Source organism: Sorex fumeus, unplaced genomic scaffold, assembly GCF_029834395.1.
Source record: "Sorex fumeus unplaced genomic scaffold, SorFum_2.1 ptg000045l, whole genome shotgun sequence".
Taxonomy (NCBI): Eukaryota; Metazoa; Chordata; class Mammalia; order Eulipotyphla; family Soricidae; genus Sorex; species Sorex fumeus.
This window is the reverse complement of record NW_026606102.1, coordinates 21,267,175-21,288,006: the sequence shown is the minus strand read 5'-3', so window position 1 is coordinate 21,288,006 and position 20,832 is coordinate 21,267,175. Positions and strand designations below refer to the sequence as shown.

The 20,832-nt window shown below is 49.9% G+C and overlaps 1 protein-coding gene across 1 annotated transcript in view; it reads left to right on the top strand.

The window, feature by feature from the left end:
- Nucleotides 1-6,165: 6,165 nt before the first annotated feature.
- Nucleotides 6,166-20,832, top strand: part of ERCC4 (ERCC excision repair 4, endonuclease catalytic subunit) — a 32,242-nt gene continuing 17,575 nt past the window's right edge. Inside the window, exons 1-6 of the mRNA XM_056122293.1 lie at nucleotides 6,166-6,455; nucleotides 8,522-8,702; nucleotides 14,874-15,069; nucleotides 16,506-16,713; nucleotides 19,166-19,346; nucleotides 19,783-19,911. Coding sequence (XP_055978268.1) covers nucleotides 6,249-6,455; nucleotides 8,522-8,702; nucleotides 14,874-15,069; nucleotides 16,506-16,713; nucleotides 19,166-19,346; nucleotides 19,783-19,911 — 1,102 coding nt within the window. The 5' untranslated portion in view covers nucleotides 6,166-6,248. The remainder of the gene's footprint in view (nucleotides 6,456-8,521; nucleotides 8,703-14,873; nucleotides 15,070-16,505; nucleotides 16,714-19,165; nucleotides 19,347-19,782; nucleotides 19,912-20,832) is intronic.

The window sequence follows — 20,832 nt, the reverse complement described above, 5'->3', positions numbered from 1 at the left end:
TGCTATCTCTCCAGTCCCAAATTCTTTAAAATTCTTATGGAAAAGAAAAAAATAACAACTACAAATGGGATCATCTGGTATGTACTATCCTTTCCCTGCCTCCTTTCAGACAGTGTAAGGTACTGGGAATTCCCTATAATTTGTACCTTTTCATTGACATGTAGCATCCCATTGTGTGAATCCCTTGCAATTGGTGGATTCACTCTACTGGTGATTGCCACTTGAGTGATCACCAGTATATAGCTAGTTTCAACCAAACTGCTGGCTGGAGAGAAAATATGGCAGACAAGGCATTTGCCTTGCATGCAGCTGAGCTGGGTTTGATCTTGACACCCCAGGTGGTCCCCTGAGCAAACCAGGAGTGATCCCTGAGCATCGAGTGAGGAATAAGGCCTGAGCACCACCAGATATGGCCCCCAAACCAAAATCTAAGCAAAACCAAAATATTGCTGTGGGTGAGAAAAACAAAGTCTATTATTAAAGTCTCCTTGGGAAGCAGAAGCCCAGGAAGCAGCCTCTGCTCACCTTCAAGAGGTATCAGCCTCTACAGGATGACATCAGGATCTGCAGTAGCAACTTCTGATGCCCACAATTCCTACTGCATGCCCTGCACAGGTCAAGGTAGTTGGCCAGGGCTGAGCAGGAACACGGCCTATTTAGCCACAAGGTCCCCGGGCCCAGGAAGCACAACCTTGATTACAAGTTCTGCAGTTAATGTTTTGCAGGACCCAGTACATTTGGAACAAGGTGAGTCATTTCCTTTTTGCTTCAGTTTCCAGGGATCCCTGTACCCAGTCCTGACCTGGGCCCCTTTGCAGGATACATCCTAACAGGGAGAACACCGCAGAGACAATAGACTGTCTTCCAAAATAAGGAGAAACACGCTTCACATGGCTTGCCTGATTTAAGTATCAGCCCCCCCACCCACCCACCCACCCATCCCTGAAGTGCCTCCTTAGGCGCCTCATAAATCCCTACAAAAGGTTAATTGCCTGGTCCATAAGAACTATAATCATTCTCTGAGATGGCAAGTTATCACTGCAACGAAGGGCAGGTAATTGGTTTTCCATTTAGCTTCATTCTTACTTTGCCCCTCTTTTCCTCTAATGATGAATATCTTGTCAAACGGGAAAATTATTTCAATTAAGAGTCATCAAAAGTCCTATTTGCAAGAGAAATGATTAAATTCCCTCTGCCTTGAGGAATAACAATTAGTCAACCAAATACGAAGTTCTGTTCTCGGTGGACACATGCCACAGCATTAGAACACAGGTAACTTCATTTTCAGAGAATTAAAGTAAGTGATGTGGCTGTCCTCACCGGGGCCCCTTGGAGAGGAGGAGGTTGAGCTTTCCTCCCCGCCCCGACCAGAGCTCCAGCAGCCAAAGACCTCCAGGACCACCACCATGCTGAGACCACTCTCCGCACACATGAAGGTACTGGCAGAGGGACAAAGTCACGCGGGTTCCGGGGCCGAGATCTCCAAGCCTACTCGGATTTGGGCCGAGCATCCTCCACCCAGATCCTCCCAATTCCAGTAGGCTGGGGTCACACCCACCAACTGGCCCCCTGGCGCCGTGTAATCCCATCAACGGCCAAGACTCAGAGACTATAAAAACCAGCTCCCAGAACCGCGGGACCGCATTCGCGACTGCGCGACATCTTATTATCTCATTCCTACTTAGGACAAACTGGCAGGCTACCAAATGTAGCCTGCCACATGGCAGAGTCTGGCAAACTCCCCGTGGCGTATCCAATATGCCAAATACCAGTAACAATGATGGATCTCATTCTCCTAAAGAGCCTTGACTATAATCTCAGGGCTAGGATGAAGGAGACGTTACTGGGGCCTGCTTGAGGCAATCGACGAATAACAGGATGATTTGTGATTTGTGAAAGTGATATGCACCGCTGAGCTTTCCGTGGACTTCAACCCACGTGGAACTCAAAAGATTTTATCACTGCTTCCCTGGACCCTTGAGCATCCACTGTGACCTGCAGAAGGAACCAAAGGTCTCAAGGTCAAATACTAAAATTTTTCAGATATTCACAGACACTGTTTAGGTGCATGAATTACTGAATCATGTGGAAATTCTGCTCCAACTACAATCTGCAGGATTGGGACCTGACTTCAGAGGTTTTTCACATTTAAAGGTGAAAAGTTTCGGTTGCTGAGAAAATTATCATAGGACCAGAACGATACTACAATGGGTAGGGCATTTGTTCTGCACGTGGCAGACCAGGGTTCAATCCATCACATCCCATATGGTCCCCTGAGCATGGCCAGGTGTGGCCCCAAAACAAAAGTAAATAAACAAATCAAATTAATAAGCATTTTAAAATACAGTAAGAATAATAATGATATCCTGTCAAAAAGTGGGGAGACAATTCAATCAGCTTAATCAGTGGCTAACTAATTAGTAGTACTCCTACATTTAAAAAAACAATGGGGCGGGGCTGGAGAGACAGCACAGCAGGTAGGGCGTTTGCCTTGCACGCAGCCGACCCAGGTTCGAGTCCCAGCATCCCATATGGTCCCCTGAGCACCACCAGGAGTAACTCCTGAGTGCAGAGCCAGGAGTAACCCCTGTGCATCACCAGGCGTGACCCAAAAAGCAAAAATAAATAAATAAATAAATAAATATGGGGAGGGAAGATAAATACATCACCAGAGAAGACATATGGATGGCCAGTAGACATGAAAAGATGTTCACTGTAACTGATTATGTGGGAAACACAAATCAAAACAATACAAAGATTGTCTCCCACCAGTGAGAATGGCTTATGTCAAAAAGACTGGAGCTAGTCAGTGTTGGCGGGGATTTGGTGGAAAAGGAAACTTCACTGTTGGTGGGAACGTCTGGGTCAGTCTCTATGTAAATTCTATGGAGATTGCTCCAAAAAGTAAGACTAGAGCATCCCTAAGACATATTCCACTTTTGACACCTGCTCACCCCCAAGCACAAAAATATTCATTCAAAACAATATGTGCATGCCTATATTCATCACAGAGCTTAGTACACTTGCCAAGATATGGAAAAAACCCCAATGTCCAGTGACAGATGGGTGGATAAAGAAGGCATAGAGACACAATGGAGTACTATACAGCTAGAAGAGAAGATGACATTGTATAGCCTGCTGCAACATGGGTGGAACATTAAGGTATCACATTGAGTGAAATCATTCTATGGTGGTGGACCCACCATGTTTCAAAGAGCATCTTCCTGTATTTGCCCATCTGTGTTTTCTCTGAATCAGCTAGGACTTCATCTTCGCGTTCAGTGTCAACTTAGTGAAATCTTACATTGATTTTCTATTAGGCTGCTATCACTCATTGCTACCACAAGTGGAGTGGTTTGGCAGCACAAATTGATGTCTCTCTATCCTGGAGTTCACATGACCCAAAGGGGAGCTAGAGAAATTCGACAGCTGATAGGGCGTTTGCCTTATAGGCTGCAGGCCTGGGTTTGATTCTTGGCATCGCATAGGGTCCCACAAGTCCACTAGGAGTGATCCCTGAGTGCAGAGCCAGAAGTAATCCCTGAGCACCACTGGGCGTGGTCCCAAAACAAAAACAAACAAAAAGCAAACAAATAAAAAGATCAAAACAGAGCTGGAGCAATAGCACAGCAATAGCACAGCAGCACATGGCCAACCCAGGTTCAATTCCCAGCATCCCATATGGACCCCCGAGCACTGCCAGGAGTAGTTCTTGAGTGCATGAGCCAGGAGTAACCCCTGAGCATCGCCGGGTGTGACCCAAAAAGAAAAAAAAGATACCCAAACAAATGGGTCAGTGGGGGCTAGAGGCATTCAGAGGCAATCCATTTCCTGTCTTTTTCAGCTTCTGGGAGCTGTGTTCCTTGGCTTGTGATCCTTCCGTATCACTGGGATCTTCCTTGCCTTGTCACATCTCCTCCTCTTTCTATGTCCTTTTGGTGTCTCTCTTTCCCTTTTGATTGCATTGTGCTTGCATTGAGCCCAACTCAATAATCCAAGATGATTCCATCATCTCAAATTAAATGTCTTTGTTTTCTGTATTTGGGCCACTCCCAGTGGTGCTCAGGACTTACTCCTGGCTCTGCGCTCAAGGACCTCCTGGTGGACTCAAGGGACTGTAGGATGTGTTGGGGATTGACCCCAGGCGGACCTCGTGCAAGGCAAGCATCCTACCTGCTGTACTATTGCTCTGGACCCTTGAAGTCCTTAATTTGATCTCATTTACAAGGTCTCATAGGCCTCATAAGGTAACATATTCACACACCTCCAGGGATTAAGACAGGGTCATTGTGACAGTGGTGGCCAGCAATTATTCTGCCTAGCACACGCTGGGAATTATCTTGAATGTCTGTCTTACTCATTTCCCTGTGGACATCCTAAATATGTGCAGTGTTACTATGTGCCATGTCCTGAACCAACTCAAAGAAGAACAGTAACTAGCCTGGTGATGGTGCCCAAGTTACATAACTTCCCCCAAGCCTCACCACACAGTTCTCCTTTGCAGAGCTGAAGAGATGAAAATCTCTCTCCTAGGAAATGTTGTAGCAAGAGCGTCTGCAGTCATTTCTTCCCATTTAATCTGAATTCCAACATGCATCTGTAAAAAATGTAAGCAAAAGCCCTGGGTTCAGCAGTGGTGGTGGGGTAGAGACATGAACCTCTTAAAACTGCCGGCATGAATGTAAATCTGCAGCGTCCTGGAGGACACAGATGGCACTCTGGAGGTCATGAAGAGCCTTTGCAAAGTTTGTTCTCTTTATTCCAGTAATCATCCATTTCTGAAGTGCTTCTTAGGGGCAAGGTAGAATTTATGGACAAAGAGTTCCTGTAGGGTGTGCTTTATCACACTGGAGGGGAAGGTGGAGGTGAGCCTTCATTCCCCCACAGCAAGAGGATTTGGTCAAAAGGACCTGAAAGGCCGTGCTCAGGGTTTGACAAAAAAAAGTAGTGACAAATTGAAGGGTCAGGGAGGAGTTCAGTCAATGGACTGTACAGTGAGAGCTGTTGATAGAAAAATAAGGGTGGGGAAAGGCTTAAAATATGGGTTTCATGGTGTCCATAGTGGGTACATTGAGGCAACGGAATAACGGGATTCTGATGTGCTACTTTTATTTTCCATCTTATAACAGTGAAAGGTGGGGAAAGGGGATTCAAGTCCGACTTTCCTTGAGTTTGGATTCTAGCCTTTCTGCGTGGAGAACAAACACAATCGAAGGTGTCCCTCTACTGGACATGGGACGAGGCCGCTGCGGGCCACGCCAGCTTGCCACTGGGTTAGACACAGTTTACAGTGCTGCAGATCTTTCGAGAAAAAAAAAACTGGAGTCGGAAGTTACTATATTGCTTATTCAAAGGGAGACGGACTGGGGGTCCGTGAGGGGCTGGGCAGGCTGGAGAGGTGATGTGCCGGAAGAAGGCCGGGTTCAACTCCCAGCACTGCAGATGATGGACCCGCTCAGGGTGGATTTGGGAGTATGTGACCCCCCCAAACCAATAAATAATAAATTGGTGGAGGGGGCTCACTGTGGGAACCCGGTGCTGGTAATTCCAGACTCACTGGCCAAGGCACTTTTTTTCGCCTGTTAAGTCGGTCTCCCCTCTAAGCGCCTTGCTCGACTGTCCAGAGCGGAGGGGACCCAGGTTCAGCGGTGGACGCTGCGCTGGCGGGGATACCCGCGGGACTGCACCTGCCCGGGTCTCCGTCGGCCCGGGTTCGGATCGCTCCAACTCCGGCCGACACGCGCGTCCCCGGAATCGGCTCCCTGCGACCGGCTTGGGGCGCTGCTCGGCTTGGACTCGGCTCCTCTTCGGCAACGTTCGGTCAACGCTCGCTTTCTCGGGCTCGGCTCTCTTCGGTTTCTTTCGGGTGACGTTCGACATGGGCTCGGCTCTCCTCGGGTGACGTTCGACACGGCTTCGCCTCGCTTAGGCTTCCTTCGGACGACGTTTGACACGGGCTCGGCTCTCTTCGGCTTCTTTCGATAACGTTCGACTCGGTCTCGGCTCTCTTCGGGTGCCGGTCAACACGGGCTCGGCTCTCTTCGGCACCGCTCCCTCAGCGCCCGTTCACCCCCCCTCGGTTGTCTCCGGCTTCCTTCGGGCGGAGCTCGGCCCCCGCTCGGTTGTCTCCGGCTTCCTTCGGGCGGAGCTCGGCCCCCGCTCGGTTGTCTCCGGCTTCTTTCGGGCGGAGCTCGGCTCGGGCTCGGCTCTCTTCGGCCGCGCTCGGCCGCGGCCCCGGAAGCGCTCCCATGGAGCCGGGACGGCCGGCTTCCCGCCTGGCCATGGCCCCGCTGCTGGAGTACGAGCGGCAGCTGGTGCTGGAGCTGCTGGAGGCCGACGGGCTGGTGGTGTGCGCCCGCGGGCTCGGCGCGGACCGGCTTCTCTACCACTTCCTCCGGCTGCACAGCCACCCGGCGTGCCTGGTGCTGGTGCTCAACACGCAGCCGGCCGAGGAGGTGCGGAGAGCGGGGCGGGCACGGGGGACCCCGCGTGGGTGCAGTTCCTGGAGCCGAGCGAGGCCTCGGAGGAACCACGCAGGAACCACCCACGGGGCGACGGGGGATTTGAACGGGGTCCCAAGGGCAAAAGCGGGGGCCCAGGGGCCCGGGAGGACACCAAAAGGGTGGGAGGGGACCCCCGCGGGAGGGCGGGCGGGCTTCAGAGAGGACAAGGGGAATTCTTTGGAGAAGGAAGGGCTGGGGGGACCCCCGGAGCAATGGGGAGACGTCCTGTTGAGCCAGGAGAGGACCCCGAATCTGGGGTTAATGGGGACTCGCAGATGATGTGGGGGGAAACCCCTAAAAGGGAAAAAGGGGGGAATGGAGGTTAATAGGATGATGTGAAGGGGGAACCCCGCTGAGAGGAGGGGGTCCCCCAAGCGGAGGGCATCCTCCTCTGGGAGGAGGAGCAAAAGTTGAAGATGTTAGGGCGGCCCGGGTTAGGGAGGGGAGCCCCCCTTACTGAGAGTGGTCAGCGCTGCTGGAATGTCAGCTGAGAAGTGTGACCCGGAACTCCTAGGTCAGACACCCTAAGTCAGCTATTGTCGAAGGGACCCAACCCCCAGTAAAATAGCATTAAAATGAGGGTGCACAGGGTCTAGGGGCCCCTGGCATGAAGTCCCTGTTGGGGTGAACCGGGCGAGACTCGGGGTCCGCGCTGCATGGAAACAGCCCGGTGTCAGTCTGCTCACGTCCTAGATGCCCTGCAAACCTGGCTTTGGCAGGAATTGTTTTCCAGGTTTACAGTATGATTCAGACTTGGCATTTAAAACTTTTTATGTGACTGTTAAAACATACCAGAGAGATAGTACAGGGGTTAAGAGGTTTGCTGACTCGGGTTCCATCCCTGGCTCCATATTGGGTCCCTCAAGCACTGTCAGGAGTCAGCCCTGGGCAGGGGGCCAGGAGTAAGCCCTGAGCACAGCCCAGAACAAGCCAATGAACATACAGATATTCATGATAATGTGAGGGTAGTGATACCTCCTTGTAAACATCTAAACCAACTAGCAGTGCCGTGAAGTGTAGCCTGATGAGTGTGTTGATCAATATAAAGTAGAAATTATTAAGTGGGACTTCTTCATTAAGTTTACTATCTCTGATGAACTGTCATTACATGCAGCCGAACCAGACTTGATCCCCAGAATCCTCTATGATCTCCGTGCCTTCCAGGAGTAATTCTGACTGCAGAGCCAGGAGTAAGCCCTGAACATCTCCAGTGTAACCCAAAATAAAATAAAATAGAAATATTTTTTTAAGTTCACTATCTGAGAAATATGGCACGTTATTTAAGTTCAAAGACCAGCTATTAAAAGTTGCCGGGCAGATCTGAGTGTTGGGGTAAAATCCCAAATAATAATGGTGGGTCTGGTGTTGAAATATTGACTGTAATCAAAGTAGAGAGAGTAATGTGGAAATCATCTGTCCCACAGGTAGAGGAAGGGTGTGGGATGGGGGGAGGGTGGTATACTGGGGCTTTGGGTGTGGGAAATGGGTACTGGTGAAGGGACAGGTGTTTCATCATTGTATTACGGAGACATAAACCCAAAAGCTTTGTAACTGCTCTCACGGTGATTCAATAAATAAATTTATAAAAAAGAAAAAAGAAGTAAGGTGGAGTTCATGCATGCCCAATTCAAAATTCAATCCGCCTAATCAATGGCTGAATAAATAGCAATACTCCTACATTAAAATTTAAGAAAAAAATTGCCTAGGCTTCAAAGGGAGTGGAGAGAGAGCGAAAGAGAGAGGTCCCAGTCCCTACCATAGCGGCAGGCAGGCTTGGGAGGTGGGGGAGGTGTTTGGTGGTGGGAGGGAAACTGGGGACGCTGGTGCTGGGAAATACACACTGGTAGAGGAACAGGTGTGGAACAGTGTATGACTAAAACCCAATCATGGACAGCTTTGTAATGCTCTATCTCGCGGTAATTCAATAAAAGATTGTTATGATTTTAAAATGATAATAACAGCGGTAATAAAATTGCCTGGGCTTAAAGTGACTGCTAATCGAGTTTGCTTTGCTTTAGGAGCATTTTATCAACCAGCTGAAGCTGGATGGCGTCAACCACCTCCCCCGCCGTGTGACCAATGAAATTGCTAGTAACAGTCGCTACGAGGTGTACACGCAGGGCGGGGTGATCTTTGCCACCAGCCGGATCCTCGTGGTTGATTTCTTGACGGACAGGATACCTTCCGATTTAATTACTGGTGAGGAATAACAACATCCTCCTCTGGGTATATAAATGTGCGTGTTTGGGGGTCCAAGCCATAGGCAGGGGTTTAAGGCACTCGCTTTATTCACAACCCAGATGGGCCCCTAAGTCCAGCCTGGAGCAAGCCCTGGACCAGGAGTAAGCCCTGAGCACTGCTGAGGGCGGCCCCAAAGTCACACAAATAAAAATGTGCTTTGGGGGAGCCTCAGCTTGGGCTTTCTGGTGCCACAGGCCTCTCTCTGACCCTGGCAGTTTCATCACTGCACTCCTGTCCTGATACAAACTCAGGGGATGTGGCGTGACCACAGCCTTAAAGACACGTGACCTTATGTGACCCACTTTGGTTGCTCCCTGCCCTTGCAGGGCCTGAGTAAGCTTCTCGAAGGCTGGCTTTCCCGACCTGCTCAGTCCCTTCTGCGGGCTTTCAGAACTCAGTGAGGCTTACAGTGTGTCTGTCTGGGTATGTTTCCTGAAATTCTGTTCTCCCCTGTGGAGTTTTCACCAACCCCCTCCCTAACAGTTTCAGATTCAAACAAGGCTCAAAGTGACTGCTCCGTACGGTGGCTTGCTTTTCACTAGAATCACTAGCAGTGGTTTTTCGTCATAATCTGGCCTTTCGGAAACCTTTTCTCGAAGCCTTTTCTGACACCCCCCAGCATCCGTTTCGGGCCTCTGCCTGCACCCTGGTGTCACCCCATGCTGCTCCCCAGCTGCCTCAGCCAGAATCTCACTTCCAGGCTGGAGACCCCCAGCACAAGCCTCGCATTGAGGATGACCTGGGCTCGAAGCCCCAAAGCCCTCCAGGAGTGATCCCTGAGCACAGAGCCAGGAGTCACCCCCGAGTACAGCCGCATGTAACCCCAGAAACCGAAGCAAAACAGAATCCTGCTTCTACTAGTCTGTTTATGTCTCTGCCTCCCTCCTCCATGAAGTTGCTCTAAACCTAGGCCAAACCCAGCAGCCCTGTTGGAGGAACAAGGTATCAGCGTCCCTAATAAGCTTCCAGAGGTTAGATGTGGTGAGATTCCCAGTTGGACCCTCCTCTCTGTCTGCCACACTGTCCCAAGCCTTGGAGACCCTGGAGATTTCTCTGGAAGGTTCTCGGGGAGCCCAGGGAGGCTCCGTTCTGCCTTCCTGATCACAGTGGTCACTTGGTGGCAGCAGTGGCCTGGGCCTTGAGTGACCAGATGCTGCTCTCAGTGCTATACTTCTCAGTGGCCTGTTTTTCAAACCTTGGTGTGTTGTTTTTTTTCTAGAGAGTCTTTTTTTTGTTTTTTTGTTTGTTTGTTTTATAAAGTTGTTCACAATAACTCATTACATTTAATATTCAAATGCCAATGCCACCACTGTGCACCTTCCCACCACCACAAGAGGAAAGTGTGTGGAGATTGTTGTATTTCATCCTGGGGCTATTTAAGCTCTTGTCTTAGGGATTCCAAGCATGTATGTTAAACCCAGACAAAGGTGTGCTACTTTTGGTACATCAGTGGGCTCGATTATGAGAGGTTGCTCCAGGAATTCTGAAATTTAGAATATGATTATAGAGCAGATTCACTCATGGGTAAGGCCTTATGTTGCTCTCATGTTGGCCGTTGTTGAGATTATATGGTGCCGGGGCAGTTTGTAGGTATGACTGCGAAGCTACTGGAAAACTGGGGAGCCGGTGGGGAGGAGGCCCAATTCCCACTCCGAGTGAGCTTGGAGGTCTCAGTCACGGGTTCCGCATACCTGGATTTTTCTGCAGGCCCTAGGAAAGTCCTTTCTTACCCTTTACCTTTCCTGCATTTATCTAAACACTCACAGTAGGTCCACATGTTACATCTCTTCTGTAACAGGACTCACTGCCGCCACGCCCCCACTCGGCACCCTGCTTTGGGGGCCACACTCAGCCGTGCTCGGGCTCTTTGGGGTGCCAAGGATGCAGCCAGGGTCAGGTGCTTGCACTTGCTCTCTTCTCTCTCCCTTGTTCCCGCTCTATCTCTTGCTTGTCTGTCTTGCTCTTTCTTGCTCTCTCTCTCTCTCTCTCTCTCTCCTCCCTCTCCTCTCTCCTCTTTTTCAGTTTCATTTTGGTCTCTTTGTTTCTGCACCCTTCTTTTATTGTGTCTTTCAAACCTAGTCACCACGAGAAGATTGGGCTACTCGGGCCTTCGCGCAAGGTGCAGGAGGAGACATTTCTCAGCAACCATTCTGGTGCTGCAAATTACAGCTGGGCTCGCTTTGTCCCTCTCTATTCTCGTATTTACCCTTGTCTTTTACCTTTTGGGGTTGGAGGGGCTGGGGCCAGAGAGGATGTCTGCAGCCAGCAGTCTGTAGGGCGGAGTTCATGTACAAACAAGCAGTTCCTGACAGCACTGCTAGGGGTCAGGGCGGCCCCATGCATGCTGGTAACTGCTCAGTGCCACCCGGCAGTGCTGGAAACATCTGCTCCCCTGCTGCCCTTCTTGGATCCTGGGAGGTGGCACCGTAGCACGGTCCTCCCGTTGTTCATCGATTTGCTCGAGCGGGCACCAGTAACGTCTCCATTGAGAGACTTGTTACTGTTTTTGGCATATTGAATACGCCATGGGGGCTTGCCAGTCCCCAGGTGGAAACGCCCAAGTCTACTGGGTTTCACCGTCCTGGCCACCAGCGACCCTGCTGCTGGACTGAGCACAGCGCAGAGGAAAGCCAGCCTGAGTCCTTCAGCACCCCTACCCCCACGCCCAGGAGATGTCAGGGGCCTCAGGAGTCTGTAAGTGCCCGGTGCCCACACCTTGAGTGGTCTCCCCAGGCTCCAGGCTTCCCCTGACTGGTGCCCACTGTGTGGTGCCCAGGTCTGCCTGAGCCTGTGATAGCCCTTATTCAGGCGCTGGGTGGGCTGACACAGCACCATCAGCTCTCCACATGGGGCCCCTTCCCAGAGACACCCCCAGGATGCCCCTGCGCTGGCTTCCGGCTCACTGCCTGACTCAATTTCCCCCCATCCCCTGAAAACAGGCCAGGTCACTCCGAGGGTGAGGGAGCCCCACAAAGGTGAAGTTCCTAGGCGACAGACTCAGCTGCTCTTGGCTGCTGGGACTCCAGGACACGGTCCAGAGTGACCCCGGCAGAGTCGGAGATGGCCCACATTTGGCGGGTGCTTTTAAGATGCCATCATCAGGTCCTTCCCCCCAAGCGGGCTTCTTTGGATACTCACGAGGGGCTGGAGAGACAGTGCAGGGCTTAAGGCCTCGCCAGCAGCCAACCCGAGTGCGATTCCCAGCACCTCATAGAGTCCCCTGGTCTCCGCCAGGAGTGATCCCTGAGTGCAGGGATGGGACTCAGTCCTGAGGACCGCTGGGTGTGCCCCTCCCCCCCAAAAAAATAGCAGAAACTCCTAAGAGGTTTTTCTGTTTTTCTTAAATTTTTAACTCGTGAGACATAGCAGTGGTGCAGGGGGGTGGAGGGGTGTTCAGGTTCTCCCCTCCTGGTGCTCAGGCCCACTCTGAGTCGGACTCTGGCTGGTGCTTTCAGCCTAACATGGCTGCCTGTCCCGGGGTTGGATTTCAAGTGCCCTCACTGACCTCTTGATCCCGTACCCTCAGGTGCTGAGAAGCCCTCCCATCAGGCATGGAGCAAATGCCCGAGCCTGGGAGAGAAAGTGGGCTCTGGGACTGGCATTGCCCCCCGGAACCCAGACTTCCCATGCATACCCCCCGCCCCCCTGCCTTCACTCACGTTAGAGGGAGCTGCTTGGCCTGGTTCTCCCATTTGCCTCCCTTGGAATTCTCATCTCCCATTTACTTACTGACTGACCATGTTTGAGTTGCTTCACCTTCTAAGTCTCGTAATAGTATGTATTTGGTAGAATAAATACAATTAAAATCCAAAAAGTGCAAACACCAGTGTGTGTGTGTGTGTGTGTGTGTGTGTGTGTGTGTGTGTGTGTGTCTCGGGGGTGAGGGTTAACTGTCAACTCTCCTGGGTTCCAGAACAATGCTAGCCACTGCATTTTCTTGGTGGGGGGGTGACATACCAGCAGTGCTCGGGCTATTCCTGGCTCTGTGCTCAAGGATCACTTCTGGCAGGACAGGCGGCCATGCAGTGCTGGGGGCCAAACCAAGGTCATCGTCTTGCAAGGCACAGCGCCGCATCCCTTGCACCATCTTGCAGCCCTCCGGCACTTTTCCCTAAGTAGTGGTTCACCTTTTCTTCGTCAATCTGTTTCTGATATTTTGTAATTTGACAGGGTATTTTGCAGCCAGGCCGGCAAGTGCATCCCAGGGCACTTTTTTCCAGAGAGTTCTGGCCTGTATCGCAGAGAAATTAGTCATGGATGGGCATTGGAGTTGTTGAACAATCCTTGTATACAGATTCCAAAGGAATGCTCTGAACTTTACCATATTTGAAAAGTCATTTGCTTAGCTAGAGTACACTTAGAGCTCCATCCCCTCAATGCACAGTTTAAGCAGCAAAATAGTCAATATGGAATAGTGTTCTCTGCGCACGCACGCATGTGTGTGTGTGTGTGTGTAATTGTTTGTTTTACAAAAGGGTGTGTGGATTTAGTATTGTTACTAATAATATGTATGGGAATTTGACCCAGTCAGAGGAAGAATTTCATCCTATCGAATGGATAGAATGAGGAGTTTTAGCTTGTTCTCTCCAGTAATGAAATATTACATATAATAACTCATATAACAGATTTGAAAGCCTATGTAATTTGAGTTTGCTAAGAAACAAGAAAGAGCGGCTGGAGCGATAGCACAGTGGGTAGGGCGTTTGCCAGCATCCCATATGGTCCCCCGAGCATGGCCAGGAGTAATTCCTGAGTGCAGAACCAGGAGTATCCCCTGTGCATCTATGGGTGTGACCCAAAAGGCAAAAAAAAAAAAAAAAAAAAAAGAAAGCAAGAAAAACAAGAAAGAGCTGTAATTGACAATAAATGCACACGTGAAACAAACAAAAGCATACCGAGGAATTACATAAAAAAGTCAAGAGCGAACATGCTGGGTATCAAACTGGGGCGTATTTGGACTATTTGAAAGGGACAAGCTAAAACTATTAGCTTTGTTTTCTAGGTCCTTGGAATGATAATGTGGTGCAAAGTTGTGCAAGTGTACCTGTCGTAAGAACATAGATGATTTAGGTCTAAAATTGAGAATAGCCCTAGAATAATCATCAGGTCCATTTAATAATTATGGGAATATGTTGTTTTCTTTGTTTTGAATATCATTGCGATTCAAAAGTGTCTTCCTGTGCCCCCACCCCCACCCCACCCCCCACCACCAAAAAAGGAATAGTTTTGACGCTTTTTTGTTAACTAGAGTTAAATCTCACCACCCCACCAAGTGGGGTAACCCGGACGACGAGGATGGGATTTGAACCCACGCGTAGAGCTTGGGTGTTTTGTGTCACCCAGGCTCTATTTCCATTCACACAGGGAAGGAAAACTAGGAACCTTGGCAGAAATTCTTCCTCCACCCCCTCCGCTGTGCCCATCTCTGCCCACCCTCTGCCCTTCTCATTCTCTCTGCTGTTTAAGGGGGGGGGAGGGGCTGGTGCATCCCACTAGTACTCAGGGGCGATCTGTGCTCGGGGATCACTTCCGGCAGTGCCCCCGGGATCCCACCAGATTTGACTGAGCATAAGGCAGGCACCTTAACCCCCATACTCTCCCTCCTGGAACTCTTTTTGCTGTTGTTTTTTGGGGGGGCAAACCTGATGGTGCTTGGGGCTTCCTCCTGGCTCTGTTGCTCAGGGATCACTCCTGGCAATGCTATGGACCATATTGGGTGCGGGGGATTGAACCCGGATTGGCTGCATGCAAGACAGATGCCCACCCCAATGTACTATGGGCCGGGTCCCAATCTTGCCTGAAACTCTTGACCCAGAGGGTCCCTCCATTCTCCTCTTTGCCCACAACTGCCCTGGTTGGGACCACCCTGAGTCACACTGCCCATGGCCCTTTCCTCTCTCTGATTCACTTCTCCGTGTCCAGAGCGTACCTGCTAGACCCGCACAGGCCTCATGTGGTCTGTGTCCCCTCTGTGGCCAGCTCTCTGCAGCCAAGCACAAAGCTCACCCCCAGAGCAGTGAGAGTCACCAGGGAAAGTGGGTGAATGGGTGGGTGCAAGTGACCGTGTGACCGTGAAGGTCCCGTCTGCATTGTGGCTCGAATCCTGACCCCCCCCCACCCCACCCCCAGGCATCTTGGTGTACCGAGCTCACAGGATCATCGAGTCCTGTCAGGAAGCCTTCATCCTGCGCCTCTTTCGCCAGAAGAACAAACGTGGTTTCATCAAAGCCTTCACAGACAACGCAGTGGCCTTTGACACTGGCTTCTGCCACGTGGAAAGGGTGATGAGAAACCTCTTTGTCCGGAAGCTCTACCTGTGGCCCAGGTGAGCGGCATTTCTGGGAGACAGCCTGCTGGCCTTTGGTTGCCCGCTTTTTGTGGGTTTTGGGTGGGGGGTGCACAGCAGGCCGCACCCAGGGCTGACTTTTGGCTCTCTGCTTTGGGATCACTCCTGGCAGTGCCTGAGACCTGAGAGGTGAGCTGGAGAGGAAACTGAGTCTGCAGCAATTGAGACCGACTTGGAGGAGAACCCTAAAAGCCCCACTGAAGGCGCTCTGCTGTCCTCTGCCCCAGTCTCGGGCCCCTTGAGAACAGGGAGCAGTTTTGAGGAAGACAGAGGCTGTGGTGGGGAGGGCTAAGTTTCCTGCAGGCGCAATCCCCCAACCCCCCCCCAAAAAAAATCTGGGTTGGCCACATGCAAGGCAAGCTTCTTACCTTTTGTACTATCTCTCCGGGACCCCGACTTCCCGCTTTAATGACCAGTTTGATTGAATTTAACACTGGGTAGTTAGGTTCCTAGGCCGGTCAATCTGGATTGAACGAAGAAAAAACGGTCACCACACATGTGACCGTTTTTTTTTTTTAAAAAGAGCGACTTGGCAATTGTTTTTCTTCTGGTTGCTGACTGCAGCCCTCCCAGCAGCCCCTTCATTCTTGTGCATTTTATGAGCCTCCCCACCCCTCTCAACACACACACACATATACACACACCCCAGGACACGGAATGGTGTGTCAGGAACTTGAGATTGCGGCAGAGTCCAGATTTCTAGCCAAGACACCCACTCCTGTTTCGGAAATTTTACCCATCAGGGAACGAGGCACAATGGTTTTGAAAAACTTACGTAAATTTTGAGGAAAAACAGAAGGTTTTGGTTGTGAAACCGTTTACAGCCCATGCTAACATGTCATTCCACCTGTGAGCGGTGGTTATGGTCTGTCTCCTTTGCTGGTTTTACTTTCTGGGATTGAAATGCTCTTCCTATAGAAGGCTGAACAGCAAACATCCCCCGGACAAATTCGGATGGTCGCTATGATTGCAGGCAGCCACAGACAGCCCATGAGCAGCGCGTGCAGCTTTGCAAGGGACAGAAACTTGGGTTTGGCCCAGCCCTTCATTTTCTGACCTCCGCCTTATTTGAATACTTCCATTTATTGAGGTTAAAAAGCGTTCCTGAGAACAATGTCATGTCACTCTCCTCCCTTCCCCTGCACCCCTTTCCTAAATGCATTTACCACAAATAAATATGAAAGAGGATCAGACCCAGGGGCTGGAGCGATAGCACAGCAGGTAGGGCGTTTGCCTTGCACACCGCTGACCCGGGTTCGATTCCCAGCATCCCATAGGGTCCCCCGAGCACTGCCAGGAGTAACCACTGTGCATCCTGGGTGTGACCCAAAAAGAATAAAAAGGATCAGACTCAAGCGTCATAGCCCTTCAAGCTCAAGAAAATAAGACCGCTTGAAGACTGTTTGTCGCTTTAGGTTCCATGTGGCTGTGAACTCATTCTTGGAACAGCACAAACCTGAGGTGGTAGAAATCCACGTTTCTATGACGCCGGCCATGCTGGCCATCCAGACTGCCCTGCTGGACATCCTGAACGCGTGTCTCAAGGAGCTCAAGTGCCATAACCCGTCGCTCGAAGTGGAAGATTTATCCCTAGAAAATGCGATTGGGAAACCTTTTGACAAGGTGCTCCATTTCCCTTCCTTTTTAAGCACGGCCTGTTGTGTTCTCTCTTCAAAGAATGCCAGTTATTTTTCAGATTCGCTGTGTTCCTGATAGGAATTTGCTGTTGCTTCAGAATGAAGCGGGAATGATTCAAAATATAGTTTCTTTGGTTTACCGGAAAGTAGCGACTTGTTGGCCATAAAAGACGCAGGATCGCTCCCCTACCTCTGCAATGATGGAATAATAATCTCTTATTTTAGGTAGAATTGAGAGGAGTATATGTTTTTTCTCTGAAATGACAACGTTTGGATATCTCTAGGTCAAGGTTTTATAGGAATGCTTTATAATTATATGTAAATTTATTGTCTCTTTTGGAGGATAGAAAATCATTCGGGTGAGTTTTCATTACTGAGGAATGTGAAGCTTGTCTTAAAATTGCTTTCTAGGGCAAAAAAAGGTAAGACTTCCAAGGATTTTTTATTCTCATTTTTTTATCAAAGATTAATGTCAATATAGGTATGTAAATGCCTGAAATTGAATTATAGATCCAGAAAATGCTGAATGTTTAATATTCCAGGCAGCTTTGTTCTCCCCCGAATCACTCTGTCACTGAAAATAATGCATAATGATTATTTTTAAAGTCACTTTTAGGAAAAATTTGACCCTAATTTCTCAATTCTTTAAAAGTCATTTTGTTATGAAATAATAATATAGTAGACTAATATCTCAAGCGTTGTTCCTCTGCACATGTTATCATTTATTATGTGAGGATAAAAAAATTTTTTGGTTTTGTTCTGGGACCACATTTGGCAGTGCTCAGGGCTAACTCCAGACCCTGGCAGGGCTCAGGGGCCCATATGGGGTGCCAAGGCTTGAAGGGGTCAGCCATGTGCACTGCACGCGCCCTCCCCACTGTACTGTTGCTCTGCCTCCTCCTCCTTTTTTCTTTTTTAAATGTCACATTCTTTTTGATGGAAACATTTGAGGAGGTAAACTTGTACTCCGTAAACATACAATGTTAAAACCCAGCCTGGCCTCAGTAAGGACTATAGATAAATGAATACTGAGTGGGAAAGAAAATTGAACAGGAAATACTTCCCCTTCGAGAGCAAACCAGCACTTGCTTCTCGTGCTCCAGTTCTGTTTATCACCCCCGCTGGTCAGTCAGAGGCAGAAAATTGTTCGGGGCGTATTAGTACATCAAATCTCGAAAGCCCCATAACTCCCGTCTTGTTAGAAAAGAGAACTGTTGCTACGAGGTTCCACAGAAGAGGCATACCCTCCTGGGGCAGGGGTCGAGGCCTCTGCATGTCGTCACCAGTGCCCCAGCCCAGACAGGGCCCTCACTGTTGTTGATGGGTCTCCCTGTTCAGTATTCAGGTGGTGAGACAAGCTTCTGTTCTCCTCAGCTTCACACCGAGCTGGTGTGTGAAGAAAGTGCGGGAGAGTGTGTGCGTGCATGTGTGTATGTGTGCATGTGTGTGTCCACATGGGTGTAAGTGTGTGTGTTCCTGCATATGTGTGTGTGTGCGCGAGCGCACGCATTACTATAGACATGTAAATGCCCACATGGGATTTACATTCAGCCTCTCCTCTTTTCAGGATCTAAAGATTTATTTCCATGTAGTCCACTGTTAATTGAACAAACTGTTAATTAAACAAATGTTCCCGTCCATGAATCAGACTTGAATTAAAAAAAGGGCTGGAGTGATAGGACAGCGGGGAGGGCACTTGCCGTGCACGTGGCCGGTCCAGGTTCAGTCCCTGGCACCCCAGCAGGTGGGTCCCCTGAGCACCACTAGGAGTGATCATTGAGCACAGAGCCAGGAGTAAGTCCTGATCACAGGACCCTGTGGCCCCCAAGCAAGCCAGACAGAGGCATCTCTCTGTTGCCACGTCCACGGAAGAGGCTGATGTGGCGTTGTTTTCCGATTGGTATCTTGTTTCCTTGTGTCGGGCTTTGAGTCCTTGGCCGGTGGGGCCCCACATCTGCATCCATGCAAGGACAGAGATGAAAATGTGTCTGAGCCACGTGTCCTCACTTCTCCAAAAAAAAAAAAAAAAAAAGAATTGAGATGCTGGCGTTTAGCAGGGCTTTTCTCTCCCAGCAAATAATGCAGATATAGACAGTGAATTTGCTCCTGTTTGATCGGAAGGATCCAGTATTAGTGCCCTCTGCTTGACATGAGAAAATGTAAAGACTGGGGTTAGAATCTAATGAAATGAGATTTTTATTGTTTCCCTTCATTTCCTCGGGGGATAACGTTTGGGATTTCTTTCTTAGTGTTTTGTTTTTTTCTTTTGGTTTTCTTTATTATCGTGACTAAATATACACAACATAAAGCATAAAATAAACATAAAATGGGAACTATTTTGAGGGTGTTTACAGGGTAACGGTGGCCAGAGGTTTATCATTTGTATGACCAGCCTGGTTGAATGGAGCCTAGAGTTCCTGAATTCCATCCTCTTTCAGACCATCCGCCATTACTTGGACCCTTTGTGGCATCAGCTGGGAGCCAAGACCAAGTCCCTGGTTCAGGATCTGAAGATCCTACGCACCTTGCTGCTATATCTCTCTCAGTATGACTGCGTCACCTTCCTCAACCTCCTGGAGTCACTGAGGGCGACCGAGAAGGCGTTTGGCCAGAATTCAGGTAGGAGCTGAAAGCCCCGCCCTTACGGAGCAGGTGTGACAACAGCGCTGCGTTCTGCCAGAGCCCCGGGGATGGGGAACACCGGGATAGTCTCTGGATCCGGGTCCTGCTCAGAGGACAGGGATAGAGGTTTTATTTGATGCCAAGTGTTTCCTCCTCCTTGGTTTCAGTTACGTATAATGATAAATATTCATACTTGTTCCAGGGTGTTTTTTTTTTGTTTTGTTGGGGGGGTTGACTTTGGAGGGGAGGAGTGGAAGGCCAAACCCAGCAGTGCTCAGGGCTGACTCCTGGCTCTGATCAACAATCACTGCTGGCAGGCTCAGGGACCATGCTTGGTGCTGGAGATGAAACCTCGTATGCAAACCAAGTGCACTACCCACTGAGCTATCTCTCCGGCCCTCAACAGTCTCTTTGGCTTTCCTTTCCCTCCCAGGGTGGCTATTTCTTGATGCCAGCTCCTCGATGTTTGTGAATGCTCGAGCACGGGTGTACCGTATTCCAGACACCAAACTGAACAAAAAGGACAAGATACCAGAAAAAGTGGAGATGAAAGAAAAGCAAGGTATCTCGTAGGCGCCCGTCTCTCACTGCGTCTTTGGTTTAACCGTGTAGCATGCAGAAGATGACTGTATTCGTACATTTTCTTCAGCCATGCATACAATGTGTGCTTGAGTGTTCTGTGTAACATATGTGCTGTTATGTCAGGTACATGCTGTCGGGCACATCGTAGCATCTATTCTAAGTAAGCAGTGCCCAGCGCCCATCTAGAATATTCTGACTGTTCCCATGGGAACTGCAGGGTGATCATTCTGGGTTTTTTTTTTTTCTTCCCACTTGATAGTAATTTCTAGGCACTTAACATTTTAGTGGAGTGCCTTAATGTCCCTTTTAGCTTGTTAGGGAACAGAAACGTAGTAGAATGAGACAAATAAGAACTTTCTCCCCCATACCTTGTAGGTGCAGTAAATTAGTCAGATATTTTTAGGGCCTGGGATGGGGTCTGGCCGTCACAGAAGCTTCGGCCTGTGGGGAAAGGCTCTGAGTTCTGAGAGAGAAATCAGTGGCCACCTCCACAAGTTCCACGCTCAAGGTTGTGGAAACCTTGGGATCTGAGGACTGGTGGGCAGCCACCGTCCTTCTTTTCCAACCCCTTCACTTGAGGTGAGGAAGCCCTTATTGGCCCAAGTGGCCACCTTCAGGCCAGTCTTTCCGGACACCAGGGTGCCTGCCCCATGGTGGGCAGTGTGGGGACCATCCTGAGGGGCGGCAGGAGCCTCAGGCACCCGTGGGGTGGGGTGGGGTAGGGTGGGGTGGGGTGAGGACCTTTCCGTTCATTTAAAGATGAATTTCCAGGGGTACACGGAATGATTTCCCCCACTCCCAAAAGAGAGGGGGCAGTAGACTAGCTCAGTCTGGGAGCCTCTGATCTATCTGACCTAGACCGCAAGGAGACCCTTTCCAAGAAAGTGGCTTCCTCTGTGGA